Source organism: Solanum pennellii, chromosome 2 (genome assembly GCF_001406875.1).
Source record: "Solanum pennellii chromosome 2, SPENNV200".
Lineage (NCBI taxonomy): Eukaryota > Viridiplantae > Streptophyta > Magnoliopsida > Solanales > Solanaceae > Solanum > Solanum pennellii.
Window position 1 is genome coordinate 49,755,076 of NC_028638.1, and position 11,924 is coordinate 49,766,999.

At 32.5% G+C, this 11,924-nt stretch overlaps 1 protein-coding gene across 5 annotated transcripts; it reads left to right on the plus strand.

Annotated features, from left to right (window-relative positions):
* Positions 1 to 1,353: 1,353 nt before the first annotated feature.
* On the plus strand, positions 1,354 to 6,087 carry LOC107011590 (RNA-binding protein 24-like). 5 transcript variants are annotated; one of them, XM_015211151.1, is made up of 8 exons: positions 1,354 to 1,856; positions 2,506 to 2,629; positions 3,148 to 3,277; positions 3,857 to 3,893; positions 4,094 to 4,286; positions 4,670 to 4,817; positions 4,922 to 5,007; positions 5,138 to 5,971. In XM_015211151.1, the coding sequence occupies exons 1-6, from the start codon at positions 1,620 to 1,622 to the stop codon at positions 4,792 to 4,794; spliced, it is 846 nt and encodes a 281-aa protein (XP_015066637.1). In that variant the 5' UTR covers positions 1,354 to 1,619; the 3' UTR covers positions 4,795 to 4,817; positions 4,922 to 5,007; positions 5,138 to 5,971. The 5 variants fall into 5 exon arrangements, with proteins under 5 accessions (XP_015066637.1, XP_015066636.1, XP_027770544.1 ...); XM_015211150.2 differs by having other exon boundaries at positions 1,373 to 1,856; positions 4,916 to 5,007; positions 5,138 to 5,547; XM_027914743.1 differs by having other exon boundaries at positions 1,395 to 1,856; positions 4,697 to 4,817; positions 4,916 to 5,007; positions 5,138 to 6,087.
* The last annotated feature ends 5,837 nt before the right edge of the window (positions 6,088 to 11,924 follow it).

An 11,924-nucleotide genomic window follows, 5' to 3' on the forward strand; every position in this document is an offset into this window, starting at 1 on the left:
GCGATGTTACAAACGTAATATTTTGTTATACATACTATTAGTACACCTAATGCAGATTTTTATTTAAATACAAATAATTTTGATGTCTAGACTTTTAAATTTGAAAAAAATAAAAAATATTACTTCTAAAATTAAGTTTTTGAATGGTTGAAAGGAAGAAATACGAAAGATGAAAGATGATAAAAAGACGATGAGACTCCCTGTTAAAGCTTAAGATCGATAAGTTTCAATTTTTTTTATAAGATTGACACTGTTATATGTTGCTAATTAGTTAAATTCAACATACATATATAATTCACTATAATACTAAAAAATAAACACATTAATAAAGAGTACTAAAGTTTTATCGACATTAATTAAGTGCTATTAAATTTATTATCGCTAAAGACTTTATATATATATATATATGTATATATAAAGATTGTTAACTGCAGTAAAAATATATCTTTAATAACAATTATGCTATTATCACTAATTAATTATCGTTAAAAATTATTTTAATCTAGTAATTTGTAGTTCTTATAAAATTTGTTCTATTTGTGCGACTTACAATGTTTCACCAAAAAAGGGACCCATTCTTATATCATTTGGTCCATTAAATTTTTATTTCATTATTGTGAGATAAAAATCAGACTAATTAAATGTCCAACTTGCTTATGATTGATTTTCATAACTAATCCAATTTGTTTGCCATTGATGACATAGTTATTTAGACGTACATTGCTAAAAATTAAAAAAAATAGTGACGGATAGTCTTTTGTAGTTAAATAACAATAATTCTATACTTTTATTTAATTATAAATTAATGAGAAATTATAAAATAAATTAATTAACTAAACATTAATTTACACTTTCTTCGTGCCAAATTTTAATTTGACACAATTATTAAAATAAAAATAACTAATAATAAATATGTCCTTCTATCCTTATTAATTGACAGAGTATCAAACGTTTTAATCGCTATATTTTAAAAAATATTAACTCAATTTAAATTAATTAAAGATATAATAAAAAGGAAAAAAATTATAACTTCTTGAATAAACAAAAATAAACAAGGTAATTAATGTTGTTGTATTTTCTAAATAGTGGTTGGACCAATGAAAATGAAATAATCATTGGAAACAAAAATGTAGTACTAGTAGTTTCCCAAATATAGTTTGCGTGTGAGAATTATTTTTCTCTACAATAGGAAAAAAAATGAAAATGAAAATAAAAAAAAGATTAGCATTATTACATTACATGAAAGGATAGGAACGAATTTAACGTATTCTCCAAATATATAAAATAGGATTAAATTGTCGGGAAGATTCCGCAGACACCTTTTTAAATACCTAAAATACCCTTCCTCTCTTCCTTCATCATCATCCACCATCTGTCTTTTACAAAAACGCGTACTCTTCTTCCCCTTTTGGCCCCACACGTTTTCTTCTCTCTTCTTCCTTTGTTTGCAAATTCAGAGGGTTTTTCCTTTAGTTTTTACCCTGTACTGCCACCTCACTCCACCTCTCCGTTAACTTACAATTCAAGATTCTGTTTTTTTTTTCTTGATCCCATATAAAGATTTCATCTTTTTCTTTAATTGGGTGATTTGGGTGAAATCTTGTTTTGTTTTGTTGCTCATGGCGTATCAGATGAGTCCAGGTGGGAGTAGTAGTGGTGGGGGGTCAGGTTCGCCGTTTACGGGTCGGGGCCCATATGGGGTTGGGGATACGACGTATACGAAGGTTTTTGTTGGTGGGTTGGCTTGGGAGACGAAGAGTGAATCACTCCGCAGTTATTTTGAACAGTTTGGGGATATTATTGAGGCGGTTGTTATTACTGATAAACATACTGGACGCTCTAAAGGCTATGGCTTTGTGAGTTTTTCTTCTTCTTCTTCTTTAATTATGATGATCAGTTTAGTTTTTTGCTCAGATCAGTACTATTGTTGAAAGATTTGTTCTTTGCGTTGTTTTGATGACTGAAAGACTGTAACTTTGACAGTTTAGTGCGGGTGTTTTCTTGTGCAATTTTTTGGGGGTGTGTACTGTGGTGGTTGATGAGCTGGTCGTGTTGAATTTTATTATGTGCATGTTATCTGGCAATAATAGCTACATGGAAGAAGTCATGCATAGCATGGCACTCCAGGGCCTCCCCTTTTGTGTGTAAATTGGGTAGTAATTTAGTGATACTATATTGATTAGCATTAATTAAGAATAATATTTGTGTTAAGAGAAATTTACAGTTCCAAAATACGTTCTCCATCAATTTGGGTGGACAGAGTTACCGAGTGGAATTGGTTAGTCTGAGTGGACAGAGTTACCGAGTGGAATTGGTCGAGGTGTGCGAAAGTTGGCCTGAACAAGTCATTAAAAAAATACATTCTCAATTCTGTGTCCACCAACTGGAGTATTTGCCTTTTTTATGGTGACAGTGTACATGCTTGATGATGTTCAAAATCCAATTTTTCTGATCATAATTTGTCATGATTTGATTTTGTGCTGATTAGTTTACTGTGGAAATTAGGTTACGTTCCATGATCCGGAAGCTGCATGGAGGGCTTGCACCAATCCTAATCCAATCATTGATGGTAGAAGGGCTAATTGCAACCTGGCTTCACTTGGGAGACCTCAAGGACTTTTACCTTATGGTAATGTATTATATTCTCTTTAATAATGTATTATTTTGCTAACTAGTTGTTGTTTCTCCTTTTCTTTTCCTCCCTTTTTTGCACCTTAAGCTTAGGCATTCATGTGGGGGATAGCTGGGAAAAGTCTGTCAGTTGATCTTTGTGATATCTTTATTTCTCTTCTCCCACATTACTAAACAGAGGTATAAGGGAAGGCGCATAGCTAGGGAAGACTGAAGTTAAATCTGATTTTACAGAGAGTTATAGGAGAGCCAGCAATAACATTAATTTTTGATAGCTTGTATAAACCTTGTTTCAAGATATGTCTTTTTCTTTTGGTATTGCTGAGCTGGTCTACCGGCTTGCAGATAGGTTATAATGTAACAATGTAGTGCTAATAATAACCTCAATAAAGATATATAACAACGGTAATGCTAATAATAACCCAAATAAAGATACAGTTAGCATATTTGGTGCACCATCAACATTTGACAATTACCAATTATCTTTCTCATCCCTTCAATTTTTTGTTCTTGTAGGACGTTTGAGATCTTCAATGCCTTATCTGGGGAATCCACAGGCCTCAAGGGGTATGTATATGGGGAACCCCTATTACCAGCTACCAGTTCCTTACAGTTATCAGCCTGGATTCTCATATCCTCCATATAGGTCAGTAATGACTTCTCAAGCAGAGTATTAAACCCTGCTGTGCTGATAATAGTAGGCCAAAGATATATATACAGTTCTTTTTTCTTGGGTGGAAGGAACATATTTTAAAATCTAGCACGGTATATATTTGTCGTCTTACTTTATCTTAAAATTACCCTGTAACTTTATAGACTTGTGAAATAGCACTGTAATCTCACATCATCATCTTTATCACCTCAACTGTCGTGTATTGCAAATTAATTTTATGACTGAAGAAGGGGAGCGATGGATCTTTTCTCTTTAACAAGCATGCTCCCCCAAACAAAAATTGAAGTTGTGAATGCAATAAAACAAATTTTTTCCTAAAAATAAATAAATAATAAGACATGTTTCTCATGTGACAATGTCTTTGTTGATACATCTGCCTACATCTATACATTTGTATCTTGATGTTCCTGTGGTTCTTTGGATTTGATTAGAATTTGTTGTATCAGATATATTTAAGAAATGCTCATGAATATGTTAGTACTATCTAAAATATGTCACTGTTCTCATTGATTATACCTAATTTTCTTTCATTATTGAATGACATATTGTTAGGTTTCCTGCATATGGGCCAGACTATGTTTACCCGCAGGTACGTCTACTTTGCATAGTTGGATGTTAAGTAGCATACTTTCTATTCTTCATTCTTTTCTTCCTTACAAGGATTTTTATTGCTTAATTTGAGTAAGGCTAGTGGACATGATTTTTTGCACCATTCCCTATTCATGGTGTGAATATTTTATGCTTCATTTCCATTAATGGCCATCTCTTTTGCCTTTACATTTCATTCAGATGTATGGGATACCAAGTACTGTTGGCACAAACACATTACAGTTTGGCCAACTTGGTGCGCAGCCGGGCAGTCCTGCGTATGCGTATCGCGGTCATTTGATGACTGGTCCTCATATGGTGCAATATCAGAGACCTAATGCTAGTGGAGCTATGACAGACAATGTTCCTTTGATGCAACTACCTTATCACTCAGGTACCACTTTTGTAGGAGTTATCTCCTGTATCTGTGTGCAATTAGAAAGTGTCTTTGGTCTCTGTTTCTTCATTTGATGTTTGTATATGCAAATATGTCTTTTTTCGACACAAAACGAAAATAATGTTCATTTTAGCACCGATTCACTTAGTTGAAGGGTCTAACAAGGTGTGTTGAGAGATGAATTTGGCCTTTGTTTAAGGGAGCAAACATACTTGTGTATTGATCTGAACAACTAGAGTGTTTCAATTTGAACGATGACGCCTCCAAAATGTATGGCACAAGATTTTCTGTCCCAAATGTGGTTTTTTTAATCATTATGATCTCTATTAGTCTATTATGTGGTTGTGTCAAAGTAAAATAGTTATGTTATCTTTTTGTAGTGAAGGTGCTTGATCCCATTTCTTCAGGCATCACTATGCCATCTCCTCGTCAGCCACAGACTGCAGTACAAGCTCGTCCACCACAATTCACTCAGAGCAGTGGCTCTGACCAAATGGCAGGTTGAATGGTTTAACTGGATGTATCATGGTAAGGAAATCATGAATTTTCATTATATCTTGCTTTGATGTGGATTTTACCTTGAAAATTTACACATGCTTATTTATGTTTTTCTGATGTTGATTCAGTCGCAGGATGAATTCAAGGAATTGGCTCGCTGTTATTTGTGTGGTAAGACTTGGAACATGACCTTGAACGTCAGATGGGGAGGCAAACAGAGGTACTTATTGTCTGTTGGATGGATTTTCATTAGTGGTCTCTCTCTAATGACTGCTTATTCTAAACTATATACACTGCATGGTTTAACCGTCAATGTCATTTGTTAAGGTTTATTTGCATTCGTGTTTCAGGTCTTTCAAAGTCATGACCACCAAGAACTCGAGGGAATCACTTGTAAAATACCAAGAAGTTCAGATAACCATATCAGAAATGAGGTAGTGCCTGGACTGCTCTTTCGCAGTCTGTATGGACAATCCTGCCAGGACTTCAAGTCACTCATTCGTTAAAGTATATAATTGAACTGATTGTGGAAGATGGTTTCCGCAATCATATTTAGTAGAATCAACATATGATTCTTTAAATAGGCCTGGGTCATCCCGGTCTGTAGGTGCACACTTCTCTTTAATGTCCATAAGACGTGTGTCTTTTATATGTTCTTCTTTTCTCTGTTTTGATCTCCTTAGGGTTAGGGGATCAATATCCAGGTCTTCATCTCCATCTATGAACTGCTATTTTCTCAGGGACCTTCTCCGTTTTGTCACTTTTTATGTTTTTTTTTCAATACATGTCCAGTGTGTTTGTTCAGGAACCGAGTCTCTCACCTTATCCTCTCCCTTATTAGAACGAGAAAGTAAAGGAGGACGAAAGGAAGGAAAGGCAGGGCTACTTTGAAGGACTGGACAAGACCTCGTATGATTATATGAGCCATGTGCGCAAAACACAGGTTTTGGTTCGAGAATATGGATGCTACTCAATGTAGTTGCATAATACTCTTGTAGCCAACCTTCAGTTGGTACCGTTTCTGTGCGTGAATAATAGCTAGTAATAGTGTCTTGTCTTGGTCAGGTTCCTTGTGAACCGATATCAGTGGATGCCTATTCACTCTAGATAGTAATTTTTCTATGCCTGTTCTTCGTGTCCAGCAAAATTGTCTTCATTGTTGAAGGGAACACTTACATTCTCAAGTCTCAACGTTAATAGCAGAATTACTTGTTAGTAAGTGTAGCTGCAGTACCTAATCAACTAAAGCTACCTTAGCCACCATTGCTGAGATCTTCAGTGTTGTGCCATTTTTTAATGTGAAAAAACATACCTGTAAAAAAATACTCGATTTAAAAACACAGAATGATTTCGATAGAATTTGTTCGAGTACAGAATGATTTCGATATAATTTGTTAGAGTTCGAAGCTCTTACAAGTGATTTTCCAGCATGCTACTAGTGAAATCTCTCATCATATAGAGCTGGAGTTCAGAATCTGATATTGTTTTACGAAGGAAACAAAGTTTCCCTTGGGATCTACGGTCTATTATGCTAGAATTTTGACACTATTTGAAAATCCAATTCCCTAGTGTAATGTTTATAGCGGTAGGCAGGCGTGTTCGCACTCCGGGACACAATTATGAAAATTTTAACTTTCATAACATGGTTGTGGTGCTATAACAAAAGGTATCGAGGGTCAAATAATTTTTTCATTATTTCACGTATCTACTATTCATGAGACAACAAGTTCTATATTTAACTACTTTAAAACTTGATCATTATTTCGAGCATATCTTGACAAGTTCAAATTTCATTATTCGTTACTTCGTAAGGAGATAAGTAACAAAGTTAGTGTATTTCAGATATATATTTAAATCACGCTTGAATTAATATAAGTGTAAAGTACACCACGTAATTAAATTCTAAAACTAGAAAGATATGTTTTGTTTGCTCTTTTATTTAATGTGGATTTTATACGATTCTCACAGTGTTAAGAGATTATTACATTTTATCCGACTCTTTACTTCAAATGGAAAAATAACTTAAATACATAACTTTAAGTTTCTTATTCTCTAATTTTTCCTACTTTTTAAAAAATAACTTGAATCCTTTTTTTATTTTGTAACTGTAATCTTGTAGATACATAACACTCTCTTTCATCTATACACGTTTCACCCATTCATATGTCACGCCTTTTTTTTTTCCGTAACTACACTCAATCATCTAACACATTTTTCTCCATAACTACAATCAATACATCTTTTCAATTACACTAAATATCCAATTTGAATTCCAAATTGTTTCTTACTCAGTCAAACACATTTCAAACACTAATCTGCAATTTTGAATTTCAAAATTCAAAATTTAACTTTCTGAAATCTGTCTGATACATCATCTTCTTCTTTGATAATTCTTTTTCTTCTTATTCCATTCGAACTTTTGTCAGTTTTTTACTTTGATATTTATTTTTGTTCATCGTTTATCTGTCTCATACATATGGATCCTGGTACAAATCGAAAGATATATGATTCTGATGAAGAAGGTTGGAAAGAAAATAGAAAAAAGTCTTTGCATGATCTTTTGAATTTGCGGAAGGATTCTGATTTTTTAGTTTTTACTCATGTATCATTTAACTTTATAATTTAAATTCTACATTTTTGTAGAGACTGTGAGGTATATGTTGCTGCATTTGCTGAGTATCCGAATGACCAAATCAAAGTATCATTTGTTTATATTCTTCCTGAATACCTACACAAAAGATATGGTTATTGTGAAGTTATGGCAGCGAGAAGACCAAGAATGGTGACGTTAGTGAGAATGATGATCCACCAAAATCTAAGGGCGTATTCACACCATCACCAGAAGAAGATTTTGGTTCACATAGAGTAGTATATGTGCATAAACAATGTTTACTGTGTTTTTTCTCGTTTTGGCAATTTCATTAAAGTTTTATTGTGTTTTGCTACATTATGAAACAAGTATTTTTGTTTTAAAAAAGTTAGATTTCAGACATATTATGACATTTCATAACGAAAAAGTGCAGTACAAGTTTTATTATTTAGATATATTAAACAGTTAGTAACAAATAGTTTTTGAAAACTAATTTACATGATCCAACTCACATAGTTATAAAATAGTTGTTTAATTTATATATCAATAATTATTCGATATGATACTTAATATACATACATGATCATAATCTATAATTATTGTAAATTATACAGTAACCTTAATAAGTGTTATAAAATTAAATGTACATGATACATTTAGCTAATACACATGATACATGTGAGATACGCTATTCCTCAACAGTTGTTCCTCTGCTTGTTCAGAAACAATTTTTGTTTTGAAAAGATTAAAGCAATCACGTAGTGTAACATACGAATTACAAATTTTTGATAACAAAAGAAATATTGACACAAATGTATTTTTCAACTCAAATCATAATAAAGTATTTATAATTAAAAGCGCAACTTAAACTTTATTTAACACAAATTATAATAAGCATATTTTTCAACACCAATAATGATTAATAGGAAATGAAAACAATACTTAAAATGAAAATTGTTTACATGAAAAATTATTCAACAAACATATTAATGTCTTAGAAATATTACGATTATTTCACTTCTCTTTTGAAAAGAAAGTACAAGTTCTTCTGTTGTGTCCTTCTTGTCCACATTGTCCAAAAGAATTTGTATTCACCGCAATTTTTTCATCTGCATTTTTTTATTCTTTTTCTTGATCGTCCAGGTAATCGTCTATATCTAGATGGATACAAATTTCAACTGCCACATTCTTAGGAGTTGACCAATATGTCTTATCTGGCATTGACACCATAGGAATCTCATATGTTTTTGCCAATGCATCAAACTTGTAGTAATTCTAGCAGTATGGATGCATATCTTTGACATTCTTTTCTTTTAAAACAGCGATTGCATGTGCACATGGTATCTCATCTAGTTGAAATCTTTCATAACAACATATTTTCCGTTCAAGACAAATAATGTATCTTCTTCCAGAATCATAAATCGAGAAAATAAATTTAGATGATGGAACAACCTGCTTACGTTAAAAAAATAAATAAAAATATAATTGTTTCCAAATAATATAATGATATCAATGAATTAGATACATATATACAAAATAATATATCATGATACATACCTTCATTTTTGAACTTTTGGACGCATTTATAATCAATACCTCCTCAAATCTTCTCCCTAACGTGTCCTTTGTATACGAGGCTATTTATCTATTCTTGCAATGCCAAGAGCCAAATAGAATTCTAACTTCTTCCAAGAATTCTAATATAGTCAATTGTCGTGCTTCAACAAAAGAACAATTGATATATTCTGCAATATTTGAAGTCATCATTCTACCTCTATTTATTGTTGAATGAACTCTTGATCACTTCTCATACCCTGCATATTCAAGGTACTCCTTAACCCTGTGATCAACTCTATCAACCTTAGCCATTAATTTATCAAAATTCTCCTTTCTGTATGCCTTAGCAATAGAGTAGAATAAATCACTTAGGGTACTTCTGCTCTTTTTGTAGTTGCCACATACATTCTTCCAAAGATGTCATATGCATGCATAATGAGGTACATTTTTGAAACATAATCCTTACACTCTTTATAATACTGTCATTTCTATCTGATACTACACACATATCTTTCCGCTCGCCAAATGCATTTTTGAATTGTTCGAAAAATCATGTTCACGAACAATTATTTTCAGTGTCAACAACACCATATGCCAATGAAAATCTGCAACCTGATTACAGACACACATTATATCATTTGATACGTAACATATACAGACAAATCACAACTATAAAAAAATATATACCTGCCCCATCAAGTGTGTGCTTGCTGATACAAATGTCCCTTTGTAAGCTCCGCTCAGATGTGCACCATCGACAACAATTATTAGTCTGCAGTAATCGAACCTCCTAATCAATGGTCTTAAGGCTACGAACAGATACATAAATTCATCTTCCTCAATCTTCTGCATTCTTATATAAGAATTTGAATACACGGTATTTAACATGTGTATGTATCTCGATAACTGTCTATATCATGCAGATGGTTTTTTTCTTATCTTTTCTAGTGCACGTTCTTTAGCACGCCATGTTTGCTAGTAAGATATTTCAACCCTATAGAATTATCTAATATCATCAATTATATCTTTCGGAGTATATATTCATTTATGGTTGACCAATTTAGGAGTAGTCACAGTACTTACAAACCCGACTATTGCTTGGACTTTGGTTATTACCTTCTCCCTCATCGGACACGTATGTTCACTATGAAAACTTCTAACTATAAAAACATCAGATTTTTTACTGCAGGAAGCCTTCATAGTCCAACCACATTCATCTGAAAAGTATACAACACATAGTTGTACAAATTTTTTCAACATATTAATACATATAGCAGTCATAATATATACAACGAGAAAAGACATAAAAACACCATCAAAGTTGTCCCGTATTTGTATAAAGACACCTTAACTTTTAAAGTGTCCTATCACCCACAGAACTATTTAATTTCTTTATAAATGTACCATTTTGACCCATTCTCAAGTCTGGGTTATTACCACGCACATGAGGCGCGTCATGCAGTATTTTTACTGCCATGTACCAGTTTAAAGGTGTCATGTGTCATTATTTTTCTTTATTATTAATTATTTAATCAATTTATGTCATCTTCCCCAAATTTAAACCTAAAATAATCATTGTTTGTCCTCATTTTTTGATTTCATGATTTTGTTTTGAGTTTGCACAAATGTGTGGAATTTGAAATGAACTTCAACCCGAATCCTGATAAACTCGATTTCATGATGCCAGGACAAAGCTGCAGCTGCTATCGAAGAAGCTTGATCTCGTGGTTGTTATCTTGCTAGACAATAATGGCTCTCTTTATGGTGACCTGAAACGAGTTTATCACTGAAAAGTAATGTGAAGGTGGGAGGAAGAAACTCTGTGTTAGTTGATGCAATATCTAGGCAGATCCCCCTTGGAGCGCTACTTAGATCTGAGAATAATTAGTGCAGATATGAGTTTTGCTTCCAAAAGGGTTGCAACTAAAAGCAATTTCACATTCAAAATTTTCTTGTCACCTAACTCCATAGTTGAATAAAAATACCCGAATGAAGAAAAATTAATGGAAGTTTTTTTGAAGGTGCATGCCAAACTGAGAAGAAAAGGAAAGGAGAAGATGACATTTCTTCAAAGAATAGGGTCGGGTCGGGTTGAATTATATCATAGGAAGTTGAGCAACACGCACCATTACATAGACTAGGGAATGGATCAAAATGGTCCATTTACAAAGAAATTAAATAGTTTTGTGGGGTGATAGGACACTTTAAAAGTTAAAGTGTCTTTATGCAAATACGGAACAACTTTGATGGTGTCTTTATGTCTTTTCTCTATATACAACAAATAATGTTTAAAATAATCAAATAATGAGGTACACGAATGTATCAACTGTTTTAGAGACCAACACAATAATTCAGTGTATTTTAGTATCAACAGTAGTTTATTAAAGTATCAATAGAGTTAATTCAACATATCAACAATTTTTTGTAATGTATCAGCTTTATGGTTGTTGAAATTACTAAAGTCTTTAATGTATCAACAGCAGTATATTTAAGTATCAACAAAGTTAATTCAACGTTCAATAATATTTAATAAACTAATTAATCATACATTAAAACATATTTAACTCAAAGTATCAACAAACTAATACTATATGACTGTTGCTATAAATTTCAATTATGTTTAAACAACACTATCTTAACAACACTATTAACAAAATGTATCAAAAAATACTCTAAATACCAAAAATCGTTTTCAACATCTACACAAAAAAACATAATCACAGTATATTTTAGTTCCTAATGCAGCAGTCATTAAAACACAATAATTGTATCACCCTTTATAGATCTAAAAATTTCAAACACTTCTCATACCTTTGTCCATCAATTCTCTTTACTTTGCAATTGAAGTTGTTCTTTATCTTATATTTCGCCATCACATTTATGAGTGTTGCTTTATCCTTATACATCTGACCTGTCTTCACCTCTATACTTTCTGAATCGATTATGTAATTTGTTACTCCAAATTCTGGAATATCATAAGAATCACATAT

Excerpts from the sequence above, each read along its gene's own strand:
- LOC107011590 (XM_015211151.1), top strand. The coding sequence starts at position 1,620 with ATGGCGTATCAGATGAGTCCAGGTGGGAGTAGTAGTGGTGGGGGGTCA. Across the intron at positions 1,857-2,505 it reads GCTCTAAAGGCTATGGCTTT|GTTACGTTCCATGATCCGGA; the intron begins GTGAGTTTTTCT and ends TGTGGAAATTAG. Across the intron at positions 4,287-4,669 it reads GCAACTACCTTATCACTCAG|TGAAGGTGCTTGATCCCATT; the intron begins GTACCACTTTTG and ends ATCTTTTTGTAG.